Consider the following 25952-nt stretch of genomic DNA (forward strand, 5'->3'; position numbering starts at 1 on the left):
TCACTTAGAGATGATTGCCATAGAGTATAGGGACATGAGGTTAGGTCTAGCAAACTCGAAACTGGTTTGTCTTCAAGTAGTGAGTTTATGGATAAAGATTTTGAAATTGTTGTATCAAAACCCTCGTCGTCTTCAAAACCCTCCTCTTCTTTGTCTTCAATCCCTTTCCACGCTCTCTTCGACTCTTGCTCTTTGGAGCAGAGACACTTGAAAACTATAAGAAAAATGTTTCAATTCCCTGGAGGGGTTGTCACAAGATTACCTCGTTCAAATGAAAAAGCCTGCTCCTTTGCCCATGGCAAGGTGAGTTTTTATGAGGCTACTTTTTCGTGTGGCCTTCGCTTTCCTGTTCATCCTTTCATCATGCAACTCCATTCTGTTCTTAATGTTGCACCTGGATAGCTTGTCCCTAATGCTTGGAGAACGATTATTGGCTATATGTCAGTTTGGGTATCCACCCATGATGGGGACATGATAACCCTAAACGAGTTCCTCCATTTATATCACTTAAAACCTTCTACCCACTATGGGTAATTTTGAACTTTTACCTTGGAGTAAGGAGTTTAGGATCGTCCGTAGTTTTCCTACTTCTTTTCGTGATTGGATGTCACGATACTTTTTTTGTTTTTGGATTTGGATTGGAAACCATGGCTAATGACCTGTGGGGTGAGGTCCTATGGTTCCTACGGAAATGGGAAATTCCCTCTCTTGGTGCATTCCTCTACCTTTCCATTAGACCAACTGTTTTAGCTTATCATTTTCTGATTCTTCTTTTTCAATTTGTTTTATAGTTTCTGATCGTCCTAAATTGGAAGACCGTTATCAAGAACGAGTTCAAGCCGCTCTTGAGTTTGCCCTCACAATTGACGATTTTGACAACTTGGTAGACCCTCGTCATTTATACAACTGTTGCCTTAGACCTGAACCCTCTGTATTTGTGTTAAAGAAGATTACTTAGGAAGAAAAGAGTATGTTTAACTTACCTTCTCTTCTTTTATTTCCCTGTTCTTTATAAGAGCTTGGCCTTCTAACTTTCTGTTTTGTAGAAATAGCTACTAGGTACAACAAAAACAAATATGCCCATGTGAAAAGCTTGAAAAACAAGCCTTTGTCCCAGCTTATCCCTAGATCGAAGAAATGCAAGCTAGACAAAACTCCTGCCCCCTTCTCTCTTTTTGGTACCCCATCTTCTCCCACACCCTCTTTCGAGATGATGACCTTTACACCTCCAACCACTCCTTTAAAAGGGAAGGGTAAGGTTGGCAAGAGTTTCTGGGAAGATCCCACCAAGACCTTTGGATGAGCTCACAACGTTATTACTAATGACAAGCTCAGAGGTCTCTCGTCTATCCCTTCTCACGAACTGGTCAGTCATCACATTCACAAACTAGTGCAGGTATTTTACTCAGCTACTTTTGTTGCTCATTGAATTTTTACACCTGTTAAAAGTTTTGACCCTTCTTTTTCGTCTTCAGGTTCTCGGAGAATCCCTACGCTTGACAACAGACTATCTGAGCAATGAAGAGAAGGTAGTGGTGGCCAATTCAAAGGTTCACATAGTTGAGGCCAACAGCTCGAGGTTAAGGAAGGATTTGATCGAGGCAATGGACCAAGTGACAAAGGCTAAGGAGAAGGTGAAGGAGCTTAAGGACGCATTGAAGGTGGAGAAGAAGCTCGTCATTCAAAAAGACGAGGAAGTTCAAGCTGCCCTTTTGAAGATAGATGAAGAACATGAGAAGGTGATCACCAAATTTCTTGAGTCTGATCGCTTCTCTGATCTTCAATTCGTCCAGTACTTCAAGGGCTTCGAGCTTCTTCGTAGGTGGATGATGAAGCATCATAGTCATATAGCAGACTTTGCAAACCTTGATTTCGAAGCCATTGACACTAAGATCCTTTCTAACGAGACTAAAGAGAAGGAAGGTGAAACTGTCGCTAATGATGCTAAAAGAGATGGTACTGCCACAGGTGGAGTTGTGGACGAGGCTCACATGGATGAGGGCGATGTTAAGGAGGTCTTCACTGCTCCTTGAAAGAAGATTTTTAATAACCTTTTTAGTTTTTTTTTTTTTTTTTTTTTTATAATTTTTTTAAGACTCTGGTAGTGTCTTGTTTTGAGGCTTTAACTCAAAGACAATAGATGCCTCCTATTTTGAGGCTTTAACTTAGAAACAATGAATATTTTGGATGCCTCATATTTTGAAGCCTTTGTTTTTATAAGAAATGCCTTTGTCTAAGCCTTATTCACTTATTTAGTCTTTGCTCCAAAAGTTTTGCTATGGCCTAAACCTCGAAGTTCTCGTTATAACATCAGACTTCGTTGTTTGAGGTTCTTTTGACCATTCATGATATTCCTTTAGGAATACATGATATGAACTTGGAGTTTTCGTCATTAATGACGTACTTTGATGGTTCTTTACATTTTGAATTCTTACTGTGTCTATGGTTTGAACTCATTACTAGAGTTTTTACCATATTTGTGATAAAAACTTGTCGTTTGAGTTTTTACCATGTTCATGATTCAAACTCGTCATTGGAGTTTTTACAATGTTTATGATTTAAACTCGTCGTTTGAGTTTTTACCATGTTTATGATTTAAACCCATCATTTGAGTTTTTACCATTCGGTCATGGATATCTCCTTTTTTTAGCTCAATCTCGTCTGTAAACTTAACCTTGAGGCTTTGTCAAACTTATTGAAAAAGAGATGGCTTATGAAGCCTTATTATTTCATGCACCCTTATTTATAAGGGGATTACAAGGGAAATTACTGAAAATATCTTGACCAAAATACTTGAAAGGAAAAATGCTTAAAGGTAAAAGAAAACAATGAAATCTCGTTTATCTGATGCATCGTCAGGCGAGGTACTCCTAGAGACGGAGCTTATTAATCCAAGTACTTCTTACTAATAGTACTTCTTAAGATGTTCCACGTTCCAGGGATGTGGCAATGGATTGTCGTTGAGGTCCTTCAGGTAGTAGCTTCCTCTTCTTGAGTAACGAACAACCTTATATGGACCTTCCCAAGTAGGGCCTAACTTCCCCTGGACTGGGTCCCAAGTGGCTTCCGAGACTCTTCGCAATACCATATCATTGGGTTGAACCTTCTAAGCTTTACCATCTGATTGTGGTACTTTGCTATCTTCTGTTGTTACTGGGCCATTCTTAGGGCTGCCTCGTCTCTAAGTTCAGGTAAACAATCCAAGTTAAGTGTCAGCTCTTCATTGTTTGAACCTTCATCATAATGAGCTCGCCTAAGACTAGACACTCCCATTTCAACAGGAATAACTGCTTCTGTACCGAAAGCCAACTTGAATGGTGTTTCTCTTGTTGGTGTTTTTGTAGTTGTCCAATTAAGCCCATAGTACCCCTAGTAACTCCTCTAGCCATGTACCCTTTGCCCCTTTAAGTAGTGTTTTGATGAGTTTGAGCAAAGTATGATTTGCTACCTCTGTCTACCCGTTAGCCTATGAGTGCCCAAGTGATGAATAGTGGTTTTTTATTCCTAGCTCTGCACAAAATTCCCTAAATTTTCGACTATCAAACTGTCGACCATTATCAAAAATGATTGTCTTTAGGATTCCAAACCTACAAACAATGTTCTTCCAGACGAAGTTCTGTATCTTGCCTTCAATAATTACTACTAATGGTTCTACTTCAACCCATTTGGTGAAGTAATCAATAGCAACGAGTAGGAACTTAACTTATTTCTTCCCTCGAGGGAGTAGACTAATGGTGTCAATCCCTTAGGTGGAGAATGGCCAAGGTAAGGAGATGCTTGTCAGTAGTTCTTCAGGAATGTGCTGTACATTTCCAACCGTTAACTTAGAATCAGCTTAGAATCAGTCCTTAACTTCAAATTCTTGATTCCCAAGGCTTTTGCAATTCTCAAGCTAGTAAGGACCACTTCATACTCTGCTTCGTTGTTCGTCGCTGGAAATTGGAGTTGAACTTCATACTTAAGGACATCCTTCTCGGGCGATGTCATAATGATACCAACGCCTTTGAGCCTTGCAACAGACGAGCCATCTGCGCAGATCATCCAGTACTCTGCTTCCTGATTTAGGTCTGGAAAAGTGAATTCAACAATAAAACTTGCTAAGGCCTAGGCTTTGATCGCTGTTCTTGGCCTGTATTCAACATCAAATTGGCTTAGCTCAACAACCCATTGGACCATGCGCCGTGCTGCATCTAGTTTGCTCATTGCTTTTCGGATTGGTTGATCCGTCATTACCATGATGGCATGGGCTTGGAAGTATGGACGAAGCTTCCTTGAAGAGACAATTAATGAGAAGGACATCTTCTCTATTTGTGGTTACTTTGCTTCGGCGCCCTGAAAAGCCTGACTTGTGTACTACACGGGTCGTTGCGCCTTGGATTCTTCACGGATCAACGCCAAGCTAACGGCTGTTTATGACACAGCTAGATACGAAAATAGATCTTTTCCTTCCATTGACAAACTCAATAGTGGAGGCTTGGCTAAGTACTCTTTGAGATTCTAAAAGGCTGCCTCACACTCATCTGTCCATTGGAAAGCCTGCTTAAGAGTTTTAAAGAAAGAGATAGACGAACCTGTTTAATGCTGCCACTCATCCTGTCAACCTTTGCACCTCCTTAACTGTCCTGAGAGAAGTCATGTCAAGTATGGCTCTAACCTTCTCTATATTTGCTTCAATTCCTTGCTAAGATACCATGAAACCGATGAATTTTCCTGACAAGATGCCAAAAACACACTTCGTAGGGTTAAACTTCATTCTATGCATTCTCAAAGTATCAACATCTCTTGGAGGTCTTCAAGGTGGGTTTTGGCTTCTTTGCTTTTTACGAGCATGTCGTCCACATAGACCTTCATATTCCTACCTATTTGCTTGCTGAACATCTGGTTTACCAATTTTTGGTACATGGCACCTGTGTTCTTTAGTCCAAACAGCATGACATTATAGCAATATAGGCCCTGGCTAGTGACAAATGCAGTTTTCTCTTGATCTTCCTTCTTCATTAGGATCTCGTTATAACCTGAAAAAACATCCATGAAGGCTAGAAGTTCATGATGAGCCGTCAAATCAACAAGCTGGTCAATTCTGGGAAAGGGAAAACTATCATTGGGGCATGCATTGTTTAAGTTTGTGAAGTCCACACACATTCTCCACTTTCCGTTCGACTTTTTTACTATGACAACATTGGCAAGCCATTCGGGATAGTAAACCTCTCGAATAAATCCTGCAGTTAAGAGCTTTTCCACCTCTTCCATAACTACTTTATTCCGCTTTGGGGTGAACACTCGTCTCTTTTGTTGGACGAGCTTCTTCATTAGGTCGACATTAAGACTGTGCTCTATCACTTGTCTGTCAATCCCTGATCTTTATGGCTCCATGGAAAGACATCCAAATTATTTTTCAAAAATTTCATCAGTTCGCCCTTTAAAGGACTGTTGGAGCTCTTTTCCTACCTTGGTAATTTTGGAAGGGTCTCCTTCCACCGGCTTTATATTTTCCGCCTCTTCCATGGGCTTGGGTGGTTCCTTCTCTACCATCCAGGTGTAATTCTCTCTGGACGCCAGGAATGCCTAGTAACGTTCCCTGGCTAAAAGTTGGTCTCCATAGATTTCTCCAATACCGTGGGGAGTTGGGAATTTTACTTTCAAGCAGTATGTGGAAGTTGCAGCATTGAAGCGATTAAGGGTTGGTCATCCAAGAATCACATTATAAGACGAAGGGCAGTCAACGATTAGAAAGTCTATCTCTCTTGTCACTTGGGTTGGGTAAGTCTTTACTGTAATCTGTAGTGAAATGATGCCCTTTGGATAAACGCGGTCCCCACTGAAACTGACTAATGGAGATCCGAAGGGTTTGAGGTGTTTTGGATCCAATTTCATCTGTAGGAATGCCGTTGTGTACATTACATCTGTTGAGCTTCCATTGTCCACTAATACTCTTCGGGTGTTGTACCTTTCAATGGTTAGCATAATAACGAGGGGGTCATCGTGTGGCTACTTGATTCCCTTTGCATCTCTTTCAGAAAAAATAATGTCGTCATTCCCGGTACGATAATGTTTTGCTATTGGGTGTTTAACATGAATATTGTTAATTTGTCTTTGGACTGCCTTTCTCAAGGACTTGTATGATCCCCCAACAACTGGTCCTCTCGTGATCATCTTTATTTCTCCCACGGTCTGTTTAGGATTGTCCCAATCTTCTTCCTTATGGTCGTCAGTAGACTTCTCTTCCGTCTGGTGGCGAGCCTGATAATATTTTTTGACAAATTTTTGGAGTTTCCCCCTCTGGATCAACTCCTCTATCTGTTCTTTCAAATCTCGGCATTTGTTAGTATAATGACCATGATCCTTGTGGAAACAAAAATATTTCTTTGAATTTCTTCGCTTTGAGGATGAGCTCAATGGTTTGGGCCATTTCAATGCAAGTCCTTTATCTGTGTAAAATTGTGATTTACAACTATGTTTTATGTTGGCTTTATTTCATGACAAAAAGTGTTGTAATTGCTTTAATTTATTACCTTGTATTTTGTAGGATTTTATTGTATTGGGTTTAGTATTAAGTTGGTGAAGACTTAAGCTTAATTGAAGATTAGTGCATTTCGCGACTAGCTCGCGAGAAGTTCGTGAGAAGGGTTTCCGCAAAAAGAGCATGTGAGGAGCACATGACTGGAAGCTAAAGAGTTGTGTCAAGCTGTCGTTTTCACGAGTGTCTCGTGGGTAAGGCCTTCCCGCGAGGTAGTCGTGAAACATTTTGCCTGGAGGATTTTTATGTGTGACGTTCTTACTCTTCACATATACTATACATACCCTCATTACCCACAAATGTAAAGGAGGCCATTCAGAGAGAAGAACCCTAGATAGGTTTTCTACAACACACACACCCATCTTTTACAGAGAGAGCTACTCGTCCTTAGTGAGAAATCATTCTAACATTTTCTCCTTCCCTCTCCTATTGTCATACCTTGAGAGGAAATTTGTACCCAAACACAACCCACACCTATTTAGAGTATAAAGAGTGTTTTGGAGCTTAGGAAGCTTTGGGGATTTGCCAAAAGAAGCCGATGAGGCTTGGCAGATGCAATCGGGCGTATTGCGGGATCTAGAAAGTTAGACAAGACACGGTTCCGAGAAGCCTTATTGGAGTAGGAGTTTAGAGGGCTTAAGTACATTGGGTAGATTAGGCTTGGAGGGTCTCTTGCTATTCGTGTATCCTAACTTATTGTCTAGTGGATTGATTTACCGCTTGGAAGGCGGCGGAGAGGTTTTTTGCCGAGTTCTTCGGTTTCCTCTTCAATAACATATTGCCGTGTTATCTTGTGTTTGCATCTCTCTTTCCTTACTCTTGTGCTTTACTTTTATTGTTTGTTGTTCTTGTTTATGCATTAGAGTAGTATTGGTTGATTGCTCTTCATTTACTCCTGTTTCCGCACTTAGATAAGTTAGAGTAAAAGCAATCTAGCTGTAATTTTTAATTGGAGATCTAAATAGCTCTTGTGTTTTAACACATAATCGAGCTTTCAATTTGCATGAGGATTTTGTCCACGAGCATCAACAAATGAGTGAAATTCAGTTTTTTCTTTGATGACGTCTATGGACCACTTTTGCTAGCCTTGGCTTCCGAGAGATTATCTTTGCAATCCCTTTTCTTGCCTTGGGACTTAGCGCTTTCTTCCTTCTTTTGTCTGCCTGTCAATCCTTCTGCAGTCAGTGCATCTTCTCCATTCATATACTTTTGAGCTTGGAACAACAAATCCATCATCGAGGTTGGAGGGGTCTTAATTAGAGAGAAGACGAGGTCAAGATTGTTCAACCTTGTTTGGAAGGTCATCATTATCACCTAATCATTTGCTTTGTCAATTTTCAATATTGCTTTGTTGAAGCATTTTACATACTCTCTCAGGGTTTCCTTTTCCTGTTGTTTCATAGTTAGAAGATAAAAGGTGGGCCTCTTATGGCGTTGGCCTCCCAATGAAATGATGAACAAAAGAGTCACTCAGCTGGTCAAAATTTGCAATAGATGTCGCGAGTAGCTTACTGAACCATACCCTTGCTGCTCCTCTAAGGGTTGTCGGGAATGACCTACAAATGACTTCATTTAGGGTTTGCTGGAGGTTTAATATCATCTTGAATGCCCCTATGTGATCCAGGGGATCCTTAGTGTCGTCATAAACTTCCAGCTGAGGAGAACGAAACTTGGGAGGCAAGGGACACTCCAAAACCAGCTAAAGGGTGAATTTGTCCTCTTGATCATGCCATCAAGATTTACTGCTGTCTTACCCTTCATGGTGTTTTTGACTTCGTCTAACTCTTTCCTCATATTCTTCATCATTTGATCGCTGCCACGAGTTGACTGCACGGTGTGTTCTAAAGTTTCTCTTCTGCTATTTCCTAGGCTGCGGGCTTCGTCGTCATTGTCGTTGTGGTTACGCCGTGACTGCGATGTACTCATGCCCTCTGGACGTACTTTCTATTTCAAGTCTTCATTTTGTTTCATCAATTCTTGCATAGTAGCTGTTAGTGCTTGAATTTGTTAAGCCATTACCACCAGATTCGGCGATGTAGTCGTGGTTTAGTCCATCGGTTCTAAGGAAATTAGTTAGTAGAGAATTCAACGGCTTATGGTCGATTTCCCATAGACGGTGCCAAATTAATGAAGAAAGATTTCGCCTCATCAGTACGATGGACGACCTAGAGATCCTGTGTAAGAGAAAACACTAAGTGGATAATGGCATCAGTTTGGGGCCTACCAAGGACCCTCCGATGCTTCAATTAGCTTAAACTCTTTAGAAATAAGTAATCTGTAAAGCAATTTGTATGTGTGTTCAATATGAATCATTTACCTGTCTTTCCTGGCTTTATATAGCCTTTGTGTGAATAAATGCTCAATCTTACGTTATACTACAGCTGGAGGATTTATGGCTCAATGATGACCATTTAATCCCAACCTTTTTCCGTTCATAACGGCCATTTAAATGCACATCATTAGATGATAGTAACGGTTTCGTGCCCATTTGTCACTTAGTCATTGAATGTTGTCTAGAATTAATGTACTTACGCTCGTCAATACTCTTACTCATCATTATTATGAACGGTTTGCAAGTAAGGACGACCATTTATGCGCCACTCGTCACCCTCCAAATGAAATGTCGAATTTTGCTTGGGACGTTGAGTGACTAAACTTGTTGCCAAAAAGACTTGTGAGCATTTGGATTTGGGGAACCCGATTTAGCATTTTTTCCCCATTATCTAGGAGCTGATAAGCTGTTTTGGTTGAATAAATGCCATTTTTATTGGCTGACTAGATCAGTTTGCCAGTAGTTCTACAATGACTGAGGGGAAAACCGAGGATTGAACTCGCTTCATGAGGGAGAAATTCATCATGTATCTGATCCTCTAGCCAACATGAATTTTCTTCATCAATAAGAACACAAACCTGTGTATTGTTTGGCAAATTTTTTTGAGGTGGCGGCTAGTGTGTTGAATTGGAAGCCATTTGTCCTTCCAAATAATTACTGATCTACCATTATCAATTCTCCACCTTGAACCCAAAATCACAACCTGCCTAGCTTTCAAAATGCTTTACCAAGCATACGAGCCTTTTTGCTTCACTTCATCATCCAAGATCGAGCAATTGGGGAAGTATTTGGATTTGAAAATTGTGTAAAAGAGTGAATCAGCATTATGAAGGAGCCTTCACACTTGTTTACCCAACAAAGCTAAATTGAAATTTTCAATGTCCTTAAAAGCCAATCCCCCTAGGCATTTTGGCAAGCAAAGCTTTTCCCATCCTACCCAATGAATTTTTCTTGATTCCCCCTTATTACCCCTCTAGAACATGTCTATCTATATCAGTCACTATAGCATGCAATTTTCAAATTTGTAAACGCATATAATATGATCAAATCACCATACCACTCTTATTGTATGGTGTGACTAACTTTGACTACCTCATCACACTTGAGAGCTTGAGCTTTTATTTATTTAGCCTCAAGCCTTGGCTTGAAAGGTGGATTCGCCAATTTTTTTGTCTCCCTTTTACTTGATACCTTATTCATTGCTTTTGTAGTAGAGATTTTTAAATGCATTGGTAAGGAACATTACCCAAAACCATTAGCAAAGCCTTATCTGATTCCATTCCTTCCTCACCCAAGTGAATCAAAATTGTGCCAACCAAAGATGTGGCCATGGGCACCTAGGGGGTTTCTACCATGGTTAAAAAGAGAAATATGAGTCCTCATGCATCCAAACAACCAATGCTTGCTCCTAAGCTTCGTTGTCATAATTGCTCCAACATTGAAATGGTTTGAAACTCAAAGACTTTAAAAGGTAAGGTAAATATATATATAAAAAAAAAAAAAAAAATTAAGTTACACATGAAATGTCTACACTTAAAGGCTTTTCATTTTTCAAATATGTGAATTTTATGTTCATATCTTTTCTTTTTTCTTTTTTGGCTAACTTGCCAAATGAATTATATAAAAAAAAAAAAAAGTTTATTTTTCATATACATTTTCAAAAATCCTAACGGGTTAAAAATGTAGAAAATTAAAAGTATTTTTTAATAAAATTTTTAAACAAAAGTTTCATAACCATAACCATAAACATTGATTTCTTTTTTCCGCTTACAAACATATGTTATTTTTTATTCAAATAGAAGCATGAAAATATATTAAAATTTCTATAACCAATATATGAAATCATTAAGTTGTTTACACTTAATTCCTCTTATATTTTTAATGTATAAAACAATTTTATACCGTAAATATGAGAGACAACTAACCTTTCAAAAGAGTTTCATTTCTTTAAGATATCTGACCTTATTTTTTTATTTGCTCAAATTCTAATGAATACAGTGTTTGGCTATGATTTGGAACTTACCATATGAACTAACGCGTTTTATCAATTCCACCAACAAATAACAAATGAATGCTTGCTCCAATAAATCATTAATTGTTTGAAGTCTATGCCTTTTTCTTTTAGAACTTTCATTTATTATTAAATTTACTAAGCATTAACCTATATTGATTAAATAATCTCCTAATGAGTACATTTTAAATTTAGTTAATTTTGAAATTCACATAGGAGCCATATTAAAACCAAAACTCTTATTAAGACAAAGTCTAAAACATAATATTAAGGACTTTACCTAAGAAATCCACAAACAATGTAGAGAAAGGATATTTGGAAAGGTAACTCACGTATATAGAGTTATGTTTAATATTAAAGCTTTTCCTTAAAAATATACTAGACATTGTGAAGGAAGAGTCTCTGCAAGACAAAGTCTTACAGCTATTGTAAAATGGGATATTACGGCCTTTACTTTAGGTTACTTCTGTTAAAATTCCGACCATTTTTTAACCCCTTATAAATTTTGGACCTATTACCTTTGTAGGCTTGGATATGCTAGAATACACAAATTTGTATAGAACCCAAATACTCAAATCCTAAGGTAAAGAAAAATTAACTTACATCTGTACTATATCTGTGCTCAATGGCTTCTTATTTTTTCATATCTAAATTTTGTGTTGTTATATTTTAATAAGATGCTTAATCAATTCTAACATATCAACTTTGCTTTTCATTTGCCATTTAACAAATCCTAATGGGTTACAAAGGTAGAAAACCATATGTTTTAATTACAATATTTCTATAAAACTTTATAAACATAAACATATTGTAAAACACTTGATCTAGGTGGTATGATATCAACAATTGGGTTATCTATTAGAGATATTATTGGCCTCTCATTTCTCATAATGACAACGGAATTGAAACACAAAAATGCAATAAAGTCAATGAGAATATTAATTAGAAAGGCTTTTAGCAACTATAAGAGCATTCACATCTGAGAATATAAAAAAAGACCTATTTCACATGCTCAAATACTACTTTATCTATTTTACCAACCATTTAACAATACATCCAACATCCTAGTTCTTATTTTTACACAAAACCCAGTCAAATAATATAAACTACACAATTAAATAATATAATAACTTAACAAACTCAAAATCGAACAAAATACATGTCCATGGTTTTAATCCAAGGCCCTAAAGCCTCCCCTTTGAAAACATGAGAGACATATTATAATTTAGTTGAATATTGATATTAGTAAAGTGGGTTGAGTTTCCAACACCCACATGAAGAAGAAGATTTTGATTTTTAGTTGATTTGAAGAATTTTTATGGTTAGTGATTCTGCAAAACTAAAAAGAACAATAAACCATAACTTCCACCATTGGGATGTAGTTTCAACTTGTATATTTTGAGAAATTAACAAATAAAAATTATTTTCATAAATAATTGAACTTTAAGAATTGTTTGCACAAAACATGGGCAGATTGAATTTTCAAATCATAATGCCCCATAAACCACTAATATAGACAAAGGGAAAGAAATCTCCAAATTATTCTAAAACCTAAATTATAGGGAAATAAATTATACAACTAAAAATAAAAAAATCATCAAGTAATTCAATAAATATATGAATAACATAGTTCAAAACATAGTGATCTAATTTAAATGAATAAAAATAATTGGAAAGACAAATGAATTAGGAACAACTTATGGACCACACAGTGACATCATAAACAAGTAAGAAAGGGTTAATTATTATATATTAATTATTATATAATTGTGAAATTATATGATAATCAATTATTGTCAGCACTGAAACACTAAAATAATTTTAATTAATTTATATCTAAATCATATCATATCATATCACGTACAACTATCATTACATTATTATATCCAACATATTCTAAATTCTAAATTTTATTATAACCAAAATATTATTTTCATTATAATTTCACCTACAAATCCTTAAATTCTTAGGAGGTTAAGGCTCTGTTTGGGAATAGTTTATTTAGCTAAAATTGAAATTTTTTTGCTGAAAGTGTGCTAAAGTATGCTTGTACCTTAAATTTTTTTGAAAATGTGAGAGAAGACAAGAAAAAGTGAGATTTTGAAAAGCTGTACATAAAAGTTAAAAGATAAAAACTGAGCTTATAAGCTCGATCATGCCAAATACACTCTAAAGACAAAAAAATTTCACAATTATTGAGGTGATTGGTGCACAAGAAAAGCAATGTTAATTATGATCTAATGTGAAAGTGATATTGTATTAATCATAAAATATCACCTCAATAATTTTGAATTTTGTCGTGTTTGTAGCATTATTGGACCTTTCATAGAGGTAGCCATTGATAGAGTCCTTTCCTAGTATTATTATTATTACTAGCATGTAGTCCGTGCTTACGCACGGAAATATTAACAATTGTGATGATAAGATGTTTATCTTAGTAGATTCAATTTCCACATTGAGCATTATGAATGGAAGTAACTTAACACCAACATTTAAAAATCAAATTTGACACATAGCACAAAATTAAACTACAATTAGAAATCAATTTGATTCAATTTGAATTCTAAAATTGAACTTCAACTTAATATAATATATATGATTATATTTTTGTCACTTTTAACAAATTAACAAAATCTTAATCCAGACACACTAAAAACTATTAAAAAATAAGAACTAATCATTGAGATTGGAATCTTCTTGGAGGCGCCAATGAAGCGCTAATGTATGAGAGTGTGAAGCAAGGAAGAGTGGGATTGAACATTGTGTTTGAACCCGGCCTTGCTCTAAAAAATCCGTAAGGAGGAGGAGAGGGCAGTGTGTGGATCTAGTTGGTAGAGGTTGAGAGAGGAGGAGACATGGGATGAAGATATGGAATTAGGAGGAGATGATGTTTTACTTTTATAGTCTTTCTCGTTGGACTCCTTGGTTCTGGTTGTGGGATTAGAAGAGCTCCAGACTCTATTGAGATCACCCATAAAAGTGTGCAGATGAGATGTTCTTGCTTAGGCCAATGAGTATTATTATTGTGGTTTTCTTGGCTTCCGTGTTAAATGTTAATGCATCATTTATTTGGGCACAAAAATTAGAAAATTTAGATAAGATACATGACACAAAATTGGAGTCCAATTTATAATCTCCATGAAAGTGTGCAGGTAAGATGTTTTTGCTTAGGCCAATGAGCATTATTATTGTGGTTTTATTGGCTTCTGTGTTAAATGTTAATGCATCATTTATTTGGGCACAACAATTAGAAAATTTAGATAAGATACATGACACAAAATTGAAGTCAAATTTATAATCTAATTAAATATTTTTTTGAGTTTTGGTTAGGACAAGTGGCGCAAAATTGAGAATCCAATTGAAATCTAATTGGATTTTCTCTCTGCTTCACCTATTATTATATATATAGATTATTATTATCATCCAAAGAGTAAGAATACAGGTTCTAATGTAGTACTGTGAGCTTAAATTCCATCTTTGCAAAAAAAAGAAGAAGTCATTTTTTACTAATGCATCGACAGATGTATTGTTAAAGGTTCATGGTTTCCCAAACAACCAAGAGGAAGGGAGAGGGTGAACCTTAGCAGCTAGCATTTTCTTAATCCAATTACTAAACCTTCCAAAAGTACCAAATAATTTTCTCCACATGTTTCTGGCTTCCTTAATCATCCACCTAAAAGTCCAGTGGCACAAATATAATTTGTGTCATTTTCCGAAATATTGCCATTGCTGGTAGCTAGACTTGTTGTGAAGTGTCTATAATCTATTCAGCTTAATTCCCAACTATCCAAAATTGATTTAAATTCGCCAACACTCAACACTAATCAGCAACTTTATAGAATCTATAAACAAGGTGTTTCTAGCTAACTTTCTAAACCAAAATATGAAAAAGAAAAAGAAAAAGAAAAAAGAAGAAGATAGTTCTAAAAATGGCTAGCCTCACTTGAAACCTTATCCTAGAGGCAACTCAATGTCACCAAATGTTTTTTGTCAAAGTAATAATGCAAACATTTTTAGGCATCTATTCAAGATTCATTTTGACATGAGGATAAAACTCAAACTTTTAGTTTTACAATTTTTTTTAACCAAATTATTTGTTATGTTACAAAAATTAAAGAGATTGGGGATCGCAGTATACATAGAGTCAAATCTCTCAAATTATTCAGCAGTCACCTTCTTGGCAAATTTTAGTTTTATTTTTATTTTTTTATTTTTTTTGTATGAATAAGAATTTCATAATTGACAAATTCTTCCATGTTTTTTACTCTTCAATGTTTCACGTATACTGTCATTTTCTTTCCCACAGTACTTCACTATCATGTTTGGGAAAATATCATAAATCTCCTCAATGTCTACCCAATATATCATGCCTACAACATCCGAATCACATAAATGTAATGGTAAAATTTAGGTACAGTAGTCAAATGTTCCTGAGGTTCCCTATTTAAGGTTTAGTCATGTAGTTGTATTTAACTAAAAATACATTTCGACCACCGCACACCCTTGGTGCGATGGTCACTCTACAAGTATAAGTGTTTGTAGGGTGTGAGGGGCAAGAGTCGGGATTTAAGTCTCTAGGAGGGAGCTTCACACATATATATACTTAGATTAGGTGAGAGTAGAATTTTATCTTGTAAAAAAAAAAAAATTTTCATCTCATTAGAAAAAAGTCATATGGTTGAATTTTTTTTTTTTTTTAATAAAAAAGAACCTAAGAAACAAGTTTTTCCTTTTATGTAAATACCAAAATAATAAGGTGCTTAGTGCTTACAGCATTTAAGCCAAGACAGTAAACGGTTAAAAGTAATTATCCACCGAATTTTCAAGTAATCCCATGAACTCTCTACTATTATTAATTATTAATAAAATCTCACTAATACATTTATTGTACAAATTTATATCTATTAGAATGACAAGAAAAAACATTAAAAAGTTTTGTTTAGTTTTCTTGGTTTCCATATTAAAATGATAAAAGGGTTAATTATATATATTTTCTACCAGTCGTATAGGATAAACTCCGTTTATCAACTTGTAATGTAAAATGAATGAAATTCTATTCACATAAATCTATCCTATTAATATCTGTCAAGACTTGCCATTAAAACGTTTATGTATAGATCATGTATTACACTGTTTAAACTTATAATTTTTTAATTTTTAAAATTTTATTAAAAAAAAATTTGAGAAGGAACACTGTAATTTTATTGATGATAAGTTGAATCAACTTCAATTATAGAAAATAGGTGTGGAGGAACATCCTCGATCCACACCAAAAACTCGTTAACATGTCTCGCATGTCTAGCAATGTTGTGGGCTGCTTTGTTGGCTTGTCTTTGGACATGATTGAACTCGACTTCTTCCAACCGCTCTGCTATCTCCTTGGCTTCATCTAGCGAGTGAGAAAAGAGGATTTGAAATTTTGTTGAGCCCCTAGATTTTCTCTCCCTCAAAAATCTGGAAAATTATCATAAATCTTCTCTTGTTTTTGGTAACAACACTTAAAACCCAAGGGTGTTACTTTTATTTTATCTTTCTTGATTTTTATTACTATTTTTTATTCATTTTGCTTATCACAAGAGGGGAAAGGGGGGATTTGAACCTAGATTGAGAAGTCTCTAATCTAGCAAGTGCATCAACATATTGATTAGTTTCTCCGAATATGTGTTGGACTATTATGTTGGAGAATATCTTCAATAGGTCATTAAGGATAGGTTCCAACATAAAATTTTGCAAGGATGAGTTAAAAAGAAATTCTAAAATAACATCTATCTAGTTCCACAAAAAGGGAGGATCTTTTGGCTAAGGGATGATCTAGCAGTAGTGATAATTTTGTTTTGTATTCTCATCCCCCTCCTCCTATTTTGTATCAATTATTTTCAGATGCTTAGGGTATTTCATACCCAAGACTTTGTAATCCGTGATTTTGTTTAATTAAATTCCCCTTTACCAAAAAAAAAGAGGGATCTAATTCCAAGCTGTGGGGCAATACTGCAACAGTAAGCCCATCCTTTAATGCCACAATTCCGCCAAAATTTTAGATGTCACCCTAAGAGATCTAGCAAAACCATAAACCCATTCCCCTATAAGCAAACCCCCTCCACTTGCTCGTCTCTTTCTTTCACATTCACCTTCTCACCTTTTGATCTCATTGTTTTAAAACCAAAAAAAGCTAGTACCACACATTTCCACGTAAACTTTGTTACAACTGTCTTATGTGGCAGATTATGAGTAGTGAAAAAAATAATGGGTCCATGTAATAGTGACAATAGCCAATCATAATATGCCACATAGAATAATTGTGAAAAAGTGTGGTATTAGCATTATTGTTTTAAAACAAATAGATGAGAAAACCCAATTTCAGCCTCTCTTTCTTTCACAATTTCACTAACTCACTCTCCATTTTCCAAACAATTAGATATGAAAAGCTGCTGGATCTTTTTCAATGACAAAATGCATTTTCGAACTAGTATAGAGAGAAACCCTTTAAATTACCTTAAAATGATGACATGTGTTTTTTCAAATTGACTCAACTAAACTTCACCCCACCCATAGTTTGAGATTTTTTATTTTATTTTATTATAAATGGTAAATTCTACTAATATATCCTGAGATTTAGACTAATGCCAACCATATTCAAGACTTTTCAAAACTAGCCAATTTGACCCCTAAACAGTTAATTATTTTTTCTTAGCAGTTTTAGGAACTAAGTTGGCTTTTAAGAACCAGATATGTTAGTTTTGAAATGTGTTAGACTTGATTAGCATTAGCCTAAATCTCAAGATATGTCAATAGAATGTACCCTCTCATAAAACCCAATCAACCGTAACTTAACCATAGGTGGTGTGGAATTTAGTCGTTCAAGATAGAAGGACCCATGCGGGCCCAAAAGACATTTAAAACTCCAGGGCCCAATCCTCCATAAGCCCGCGTCACAGATCTCGGCCTGGTTTTGAAGACTATCAATCATCGATTGGAGCACAAAACAATTTAGCAGAAAAGAAAAGGGACAGTATATATATGATATGAATGACTCTGAATGAGAGCGTCCTTTGACAGTATCGAAAGGATCATTCACAGAGTCACACCTCGGTAGTGTTGTCAGCTTATAAATACTATTGACAACACTTCTCTTTCTCTAAGTGTTCTCTCAGCTTTCTCTCAAACCTCTCTAAATTGATCTCTCATCAATGGCTCAATTGGCCGCATCTCAGGTTCACTACCCATTTCTTTCAATTCTATCTGTCTCTCTCTTCCTTTTTTTTTTTCATTACCCAATTCAAAAACATGGGTCTTTGTCTTTTGGGTGTACCTTTTGGTTTGTAACTTTTTGACTTTTGTTTTACTAATGTTTTTTGTGTGTGGGTTTGTTTTTCAGGTTGCTGTTACTGTTCCTGTTGGAAGCGATTTGTCCACTAGGAGATCTGTGTTTAAGGTTTTTCTAATCTTTTTCTATTTTTCTCTGATTAATTTTGTGCTTAAAAATGCTTACTTTGTTAAATCCATAATCAAATGGTTTTAAGTGTTTTGTTAGTTCTTACCTCTTTGTTTGAATTTTTTTATTATTTATTTTATTGTTATGGATCATATAAATTAATGGGCTTGTTTGGCTACTATTGGTTTTAATAGTTGTGCAGTCTTGTTTCAAGTTCACATTCATCTGTGAATTTGATCAAATGGAAAAAAGTTGTACTACTTTTTTATGTTTCATTTCGACCCTATTGAACTAAAAGATTGAAATCCAAATCCTTCTCTTCAATTACTTTCATGCAAATGACCCAATAAAGAAATCGTAAAAGTTTCTGAAGAAGTGTTCAGTGTCAGCTTTTTTTATTTAAAATTTTTTACTTTGAACGAGTTTTAAGTAGTGGAAGTTTGAGTTCTGATAGCCAACTTTGTGATTGTTTTCTCATTGTTTTTCTCAATTTTTGGAGCATGAGTTTTAGTTTTAGTTTAATTGCAATTGGCTCAGATTGTTCAAATGGGCGGTAATTCATTGAATTGATAGCTTTTACCGTTCTTTAGAAACTGTAATATTGTTGATGGGTTATTTACAATGAAGCTTGTAGAAAACTGTTTATGTCTTTTACTTTAGCTTTCAAGGGGAAAAATCACTTACTTTTACTGGGGGAAAAATATTTTGTAGAAAATCTTTGATCAAAGCAATTGACAATACACTGTTTTCTTCTACTGTGGTTATACTCAAGTCGTTCAACATAATCCAGCACCCGCATTCACTTTATTGTATGTCTTTTTATCTAACTATTGCTCCCACTAAAAACCCCATTTCCTTGAACAGCAAAAGGATGAAAAAAAAGAAAAAGAATTGAAGTCACTGTAATGAAATTTTATTGTAACTTAAGGAAAGAAGCTTATGGATTTGAAGTCATAGGTATCTGATTTGTCTTTTCAGTGTAGTGATCCCTGTGCATTGTCCTCAATACCTCAGTGTATATGTATATAGAGTTTTAATAATTGTTTACATGATTCTTTGAGACAAATATGAATGATATAATTCACATTAGAATTCATTTTACCTGATTACTGTATACAAATTGAGCTTCTCTGCAATATCTATGGGTAATGATTTTCTCAAGGCAATTGCTCTTCATTTTGTTGCAGACTCATAGCATAAGCTTTCATGATAAATCATGGGCGCCTTCCTTATCATTGGACTTAAAAACGAAGAATGCACGGTTGAGAAATCGACACATAATTTGCCAATCAGTGCAACAAGCTAGTGTACCTAAAGTTACTGTTTCCCCTTTAAACCTTGAAGATGCTAAAGAGCCCCCACTAAATACATACAAGCCTAAGGAACCTTATACTGCAACCATTGTTTCTGTGGAGAGGATTGTTGGCCCTAAAGCCCCTGGAGAGACTTGCCATATTGTGATTGATCATGGTGGCAATGTTCCATACTGGGAAGGACAGAGTTATGGTATAATTCCTCCTGTAAGTAACTAGTTATCTGGTCATTATTCTCTTGCATTGTGCTTATCTGGAGTTTTAGGTTCTCTTTCTAAGCTTATTATAACCAAGATCTATAGCATTATAAATGAAGTTGTCATGCTGCTGGCTAGGATAAGAGCGTGAAATTAATAATAATAATCTAGTTTTTGCGTTCAATTCCATTTGACAGAGGATCTCAATTCATATCTTTATCCATATATTAATAATAATGTTCTTGCCATGCTAATAGTTGTATCTGTGAAGTACAAGCGTTCTGTTGTAAAATCTATATAATCATTTCGTTGCACCACAGGGTGAAAACCCAAAGAAACCAGGGAGTCCACACAATGTTCGTTTGTACTCAATTGCCTCCACTAGGTATGGAGACACTTTTGATGGCAAAACAGCCAGCTTTTGCGTTCGTCGTGCTGTTTATTATGACCCTGAGACTGGAAAGGAGGATCCTTCCAAGAATGGTGTATGCAGCAATTTTTTATGCAACTCAAAGCCTGGAGATAAAGTTAGGGTCACAGGTAGGGTGTGCTTTACATAAAAAACATATTTAATGTTTTTGAAAACTTCCAACACAAGTAGTCAAGAATCACATCACTTGTTCACGAAATCTTTCATAATTAATTTTTCATATGCACTGATTAGCTGATATTAACAGAGAATCAGCAGCTTGATATAAGTTCCCAACTGAAATTTGTGCAACAGAAGGCATGATATTGGTGGTTTAGGATGTGGATAAAAGTGATTTTCATCGCTATTTTAAACACCATATTGGGTTTTTTTCAGCTGTATAAAATGAACAAATTATTAATGCAGTTTCATAATTTGATAGGGGTAATTTAGGTAGTAAAAGGTGGGCAAGATAACTAGTTGCTACTGTCCAGATGGTCAATAGCCTGGATATTTGCTTAATTTAGACTGGTGGATCAGGATCTACTGGTCAATGATTCTTTCATCAAACTTTGACATTTAGATGCTTTTGATGATATCAGCATTTGAAGGTCAGGAGGAAAGATGAAATAAACTCTCATATAATTTATTTGACCGGTAATTTTAACATGCATGTGCTTAAATTTCAGTATATTTTCTTCCTTCCCCTTGGAAGAAAGAGGTTTACATCATGTGCCAAAAAAGTTTTTACAGCTAAAGGAGATTTTCTTTTATTTAGGTTTAACTTCAGTAATGTATCATTGGGCTTAACTAGTATGTTATTCATAATTAACATAAATAGTTAAAACATTACCTGCCTTTTCCAACCAAATCTGGCACATAAATGAGTACAATTTGAAGGGAAGACTTTTTACCCTTTGCCAAGGATTTTGTTCTTATCCTAAGTGAAACTTTATTTTATGTTTAAAAAACTTTTTATTTAAAATTTCTAGAGGGTGTAAAGTGCATTTTAGCCTTTTTTTTTTTTTTTTTTTTTTTTTTTTTTTTTATTAAATTGCTTTGTTTAACCTTTTTTGGTTTTATCTCAAAAAAAAAAAAAAAAAAAAAAAAAAAAAAAAAAACCTTTTTTGGTTTATTATCCTAAGGTTTTGCTTATGTTTTCTACAGTTAATGAGCTCTAGCTCAAATGATGCCTCCTTCCCTTTGTATGAATAAGGTGGAGGGTGAGAGGTTCATGCTGGTGCTGCTTTAGCAGTTTGTCTTAATGCTTGTTTAGTTAGGATATACTGTGGCTTAATTTGTTTTATCCATGATCACCATATTTGGAGGAACGGATAGATAAATTTATTTGATGTTGTTAATTCTCTGGTGTTGGCTTATCATAGATTTTCATTGTAATTTTGGTCTAGACTTGGCTTCTTATCTGCTCTTATCTGAATTTTATGGAAGGTCCCTCTGGCAAGATAATGCTTTTGCCTGAAGACAACCCAAATGCCACCCACATAATGATTGCTACTGGAACTGGCATTGCTCCATATAGAGGCTATCTTCGTCGTATGTTCATGGAGTCTGTTCCTACATTCAAGTTCAATGGTCTTGCTTGGCTGTTCCTTGGGGTTGCCAATTCTGACAGTCTCCTCTACGATGATGAATTTAAAAAGTATCTTAAGGACTATCCAGATAACTTCCGCTATGACCTGGCCCTTAGTAGAGAGCAAAAGAGTAAGAGTGGAGGCAAGATGTATGTTCAGGACAAGATTGAGGAATACAGTGATGAAATTTTCAAACTGTTGGATACTGGTGCCCACATTTATTTCTGTGGTCTAAAGGGAATGATGCCTGGGATCCAAGAAACGCTTAAGAGAGTTGCAGACCAACGAGGGGAGAATTGGGAAGAGAAGCTCTCACAGCTCAAAAAGAACAAACAATGGCATGTTGAGGTCTACTAAGCTTGATGCTATGACTTCCTGTTTCATGAAAATTGCATCAGCCTTTCGATGTTAGGAACTTGGCCTTTTTTTTTAAAATATTTTTTTTTACTGATCAGTTTTTTAGATGAGGAGCTTGAATGGTAGTTATCATTTTTCTGTGTTATTAAATGACAAATAAGACAAGTTTGATTCCCTTGGTTAATACAAATTAAGAAGCCCTTTCAATGGGATTCTTGCAGCATGACCTATTTTTAAACTTTGTAATGGCCAAAGCCAAAAGATGCTCTACTTTGTCAAGTATAGTTGTCCTTTTGTTTTGGCACTATAGTAGCCAGTAGAATAATTTAATCCATGCTGTGTTTTCTTAGGACCAATGTTCAAGGCTGGCTTGGTGTCTTTAAGATATATGATTGAGGTTCATCAAAAGAAGAAGATATATGATTGAGAAAAGTCCCCATTAAGCCTTCACAGGCGTTGGGTAATTGAATTCAACGCATGCCCATTCTAATATAGGTATTTAGTGTTATATAGAAATGTAATTTCTTAAAAATATTCTTGAGCTACACTAAAAAAAAAAAAAAAATTCTTCTGCTATATTAGAAAAAATAAAATACACTATTGATTAAACTCATTTGTAGAACTTTTTTTTATTTGAGTACTAAGAGTATTTTAACATACACATATGGGGAGAGAAGAGAATGTCTTAAAGGATGTTTGGTATATACACTTAAAAACTGAAAACATGTATTTGAAAACATATGTGAAAATACGTGTGAATGAAAAAGTGTGTAGAAATCTGTATAATGTTGTTTAAAAACTGAAAACATGTGTTTGAGTGGGTGTACCAAATGGGACCTTAAATTTTTAAAACATGGTATAGTTTTTGGAAGAGATCCAGATTAGTTTTAAATAATTAAGTGGTTTCACATAAAATCTACATTGAATAGAGTAGAAGTAGTTTTAGACTGACTTAAAATGGTTTCAAACAATTTGGAATTAATACATATTCAAATTTGTATATGTAAACTTGATCAAAATGATAAATGAAATGATACTTGGCATAATTGAAGCCATTTTAAATTATAAATACAGTTGGCAAGAAATTAGTGGGAATTAAAATAAAAAACTATAACAACAATTTTAATAAGTGTAGACTTATGTTTATTATAACTTACTAGTTAAGAACTTATAATAACTGAACTTTGTGAGAATTTATATAAGAATAATGTTATAGTCACAAATTATTTTACAATATTTTTACAAACTATTAATGTTGCTAGTTTTTTTATTAGTTTTCATCTAGGTCCACCATTAACATCATTTTTTTTTTCATTTACCAATAACCATTTACCACAAATTTCTTGCAAATTTGTAAGAAATTTTGTAAAAAAGTTTGTACTTCTAGCATAATGTTTGATTTTTTTATAATAAATAAAAAAAAAAGGCTTGGGTTTGGAAATTTAAAATTTTGCATTTTTTGCCCCCACCCCCCCCCCCCCTCCCCCAAAAAAAAAATTGATCTTGCTTTATAATTTGTAGGTCAATAGTAATAAACACTAGTTGCCAATTAACATGTGATTATAAATGGAATAGTATGTGTGTGTATATATATTATCTTTGTACTTATTAATTTTTGAATCAGAATTTGAAATTACTTTTTAATTTTTTTATATAAATAAATAAATTTTGAAATGGAAAAAAAAAAAACAAAAAATAGTATAATTTATTAAGCATAAATGTTTCTCTAATTAGAGACAACAACAACAATAATAATAACAATAACAATAACTATAAAACCAATAACAATATTTGTTTTTTTATTTTATTTTACTTATAATTTGATAGTTACAACTCGAGAGGGAAAAATGGAATCCTAGATGACTCCATTGGAAAAACCAGACGGTATCAATTGGTTGAACTACTACAACATTTTTAGCACAATAACAATAGTTGTAATAAACATAAACGTGATTAATATTTTTTAAAGAAAAACTTATTGTAACTTAATGAATAAAAATAAAAATTATATCTATAAATGTATCAAACATAAATTATTTAATGGTTTAAACCTTATGTATATTGAAAAAAATATATCATAACACCTACTTAAAAAAAAAAACAATTTTATTTGTATTTTCATATTCTTAAAAGACATGTCATACGATGATATAATACAATATTGTATAGAGACTTGTTAAGTCACTTGTTATCTTTTGTCCAAAGGTAGGGACAAAGATAACTCTTTTATCAATATTAGTATTAGGTGCTAAATACCTCTTCAACACTTTGTTGGAATTTTTATCTATTTAGGATGCTACAAATTTTCTTTAGTGGTTGTTTACTTATAGATATAGATTAAATCTTGTTTTCAAAAAAAATATGCTTTGTTTATTTAGATTGCTCTCCACACTTATTGTAAGTATGAAATCTTAATTTTGCAATAGAGCCTATAATTCATTAATAATTCAAGTTAATCTCAATATATTAAGAGGATCGTTTTCTCAAAAAAAAAAAAAAAAAAGATTCAAAAAGTTAGATATCGATTCAGAAAGTTAGTTATCACTTCAAAAATTGTCAAAAATACCCCAATCTAATTAAATAATCCTTATTACTAAAAAAATAAAAAAAAATAAGGTTAAAATCGTAATTCAACAAAATTCAAAAAAGAAAAAAGAAAAACCAAAAAAACCTCCATATTACTACTCAAACTCAATAGTCCTAAAAACTCATTTGAATAATCAGAAATAGTTTTGCTTTATGATTTTGCTTTATAATTTATAGGTCAATAGTAAACAACACAATTCGCCAATTAACATGTGATTATAAATGGAATAGTATTTATTATCTCTGCACTCATTAATTTTTGAATTAGAAATTGAAATTACATACATTTAGATTACAATAACTTTTACTTTTTTAACATAAAAAACTAAATTTTGAAATGAAAAAAAAATGCACAAATAAAATAGTATAATTGATGGAGCATAAATGTCCCTCTAACAACAACAACAACAATAACAATAAAGCCAACAACAACATTTATTATTTTATAATAATTTGATAGTTACAACTTGGGAGGGGGGGATTTGAATATTAGATAAAGCCGGTATTAGAAAATAATTAATTTTAAAAAAAAAATTAAATGGTGTAGGTTGTTGCATTTTATTTTTTGTCTAAGTCAGTAGTCAATACTTCATGAGTCATGAATTCATGGTGAGAACTATTAATTTTAGTTGTTGCTTGGATAGTCCCAAAATTCTAGTTAAAAATTTCAAACTTAGGACCTCATAGATATCATGCAAATTTAAAAACCAGTTAACCAAAATGTTTTTAAATACTAAATGAAATGTAGTTCAAATTTTACTTCCTCCCCTTACATCAATAAACTGAGATCACATAGTAAAACTCATGCAATGTATATGTCTTTATGAATCCCCCTCATGCCAATCCAAAAAAAAAAAAAGTACAAAGAGTTCTTGGATGGGACGATGAGCATTGCACATTGAGGAGGAAACCACTTCTAGGAGATTCTAGCCTTTTGCCCTTAATTTTTAAAAAATTTAGCAATATGCCCCTGTTTCGAAACTATATAGGGATGTGCCCCTGTTTCGATACTCGATTAACTTAAAATTGAGTTTCAAAGAAATAATCGATTCATAGAAAATCGAGTTACGCCGAATAAAACTAAAAAAAAAAAAAAAAAAAAAAAAAGGAAGCATGGAACTCGATTTTAGGGAAGTCGAGTTCCAAAACGTCACTATAGGGCTTAAAAACGCCACTATAGGGCCCCTTGAACCTGGTATGGGGACT

General features: G+C 34.3%; 2 protein-coding genes across 2 annotated transcripts; both read left to right on the top strand.

The window, feature by feature from the left end:
• Positions 1 to 1137: 1137 nt before the first annotated feature.
• LOC115990886 lies at positions 1138 to 2033 on the top strand. The gene is made up of 2 exons (XM_031114654.1): positions 1138 to 1396; positions 1476 to 2033. Exon 2 carries the CDS (start codon positions 1605 to 1607, stop codon positions 2031 to 2033), a length of 429 nt encoding a protein of 142 aa, XP_030970514.1. The 5' UTR covers positions 1138 to 1396; positions 1476 to 1604.
• A 15826-nt stretch (positions 2034 to 17859) lies between these two features.
• Positions 17860 to 22398, top strand: LOC115991954 (ferredoxin--NADP reductase, root isozyme, chloroplastic). Its single transcript, XM_031115946.1, has 5 exons — positions 17860 to 18071; positions 18236 to 18292; positions 19480 to 19812; positions 20123 to 20342; positions 21661 to 22398. Exons 1-5 carry the CDS (start codon positions 18048 to 18050, stop codon positions 22158 to 22160), a joined length of 1134 nt encoding a protein of 377 aa, XP_030971806.1. The 5' UTR covers positions 17860 to 18047; the 3' UTR covers positions 22161 to 22398.
• Positions 22399 to 25952: the final 3554 nt, after the last annotated feature.

The sequence above is a fragment of the Quercus lobata genome, chromosome 5 (genome assembly GCF_001633185.2).
Source record: "Quercus lobata isolate SW786 chromosome 5, ValleyOak3.0 Primary Assembly, whole genome shotgun sequence".
Classification (NCBI taxonomy): Eukaryota; Viridiplantae; Streptophyta; class Magnoliopsida; order Fagales; family Fagaceae; genus Quercus; species Quercus lobata.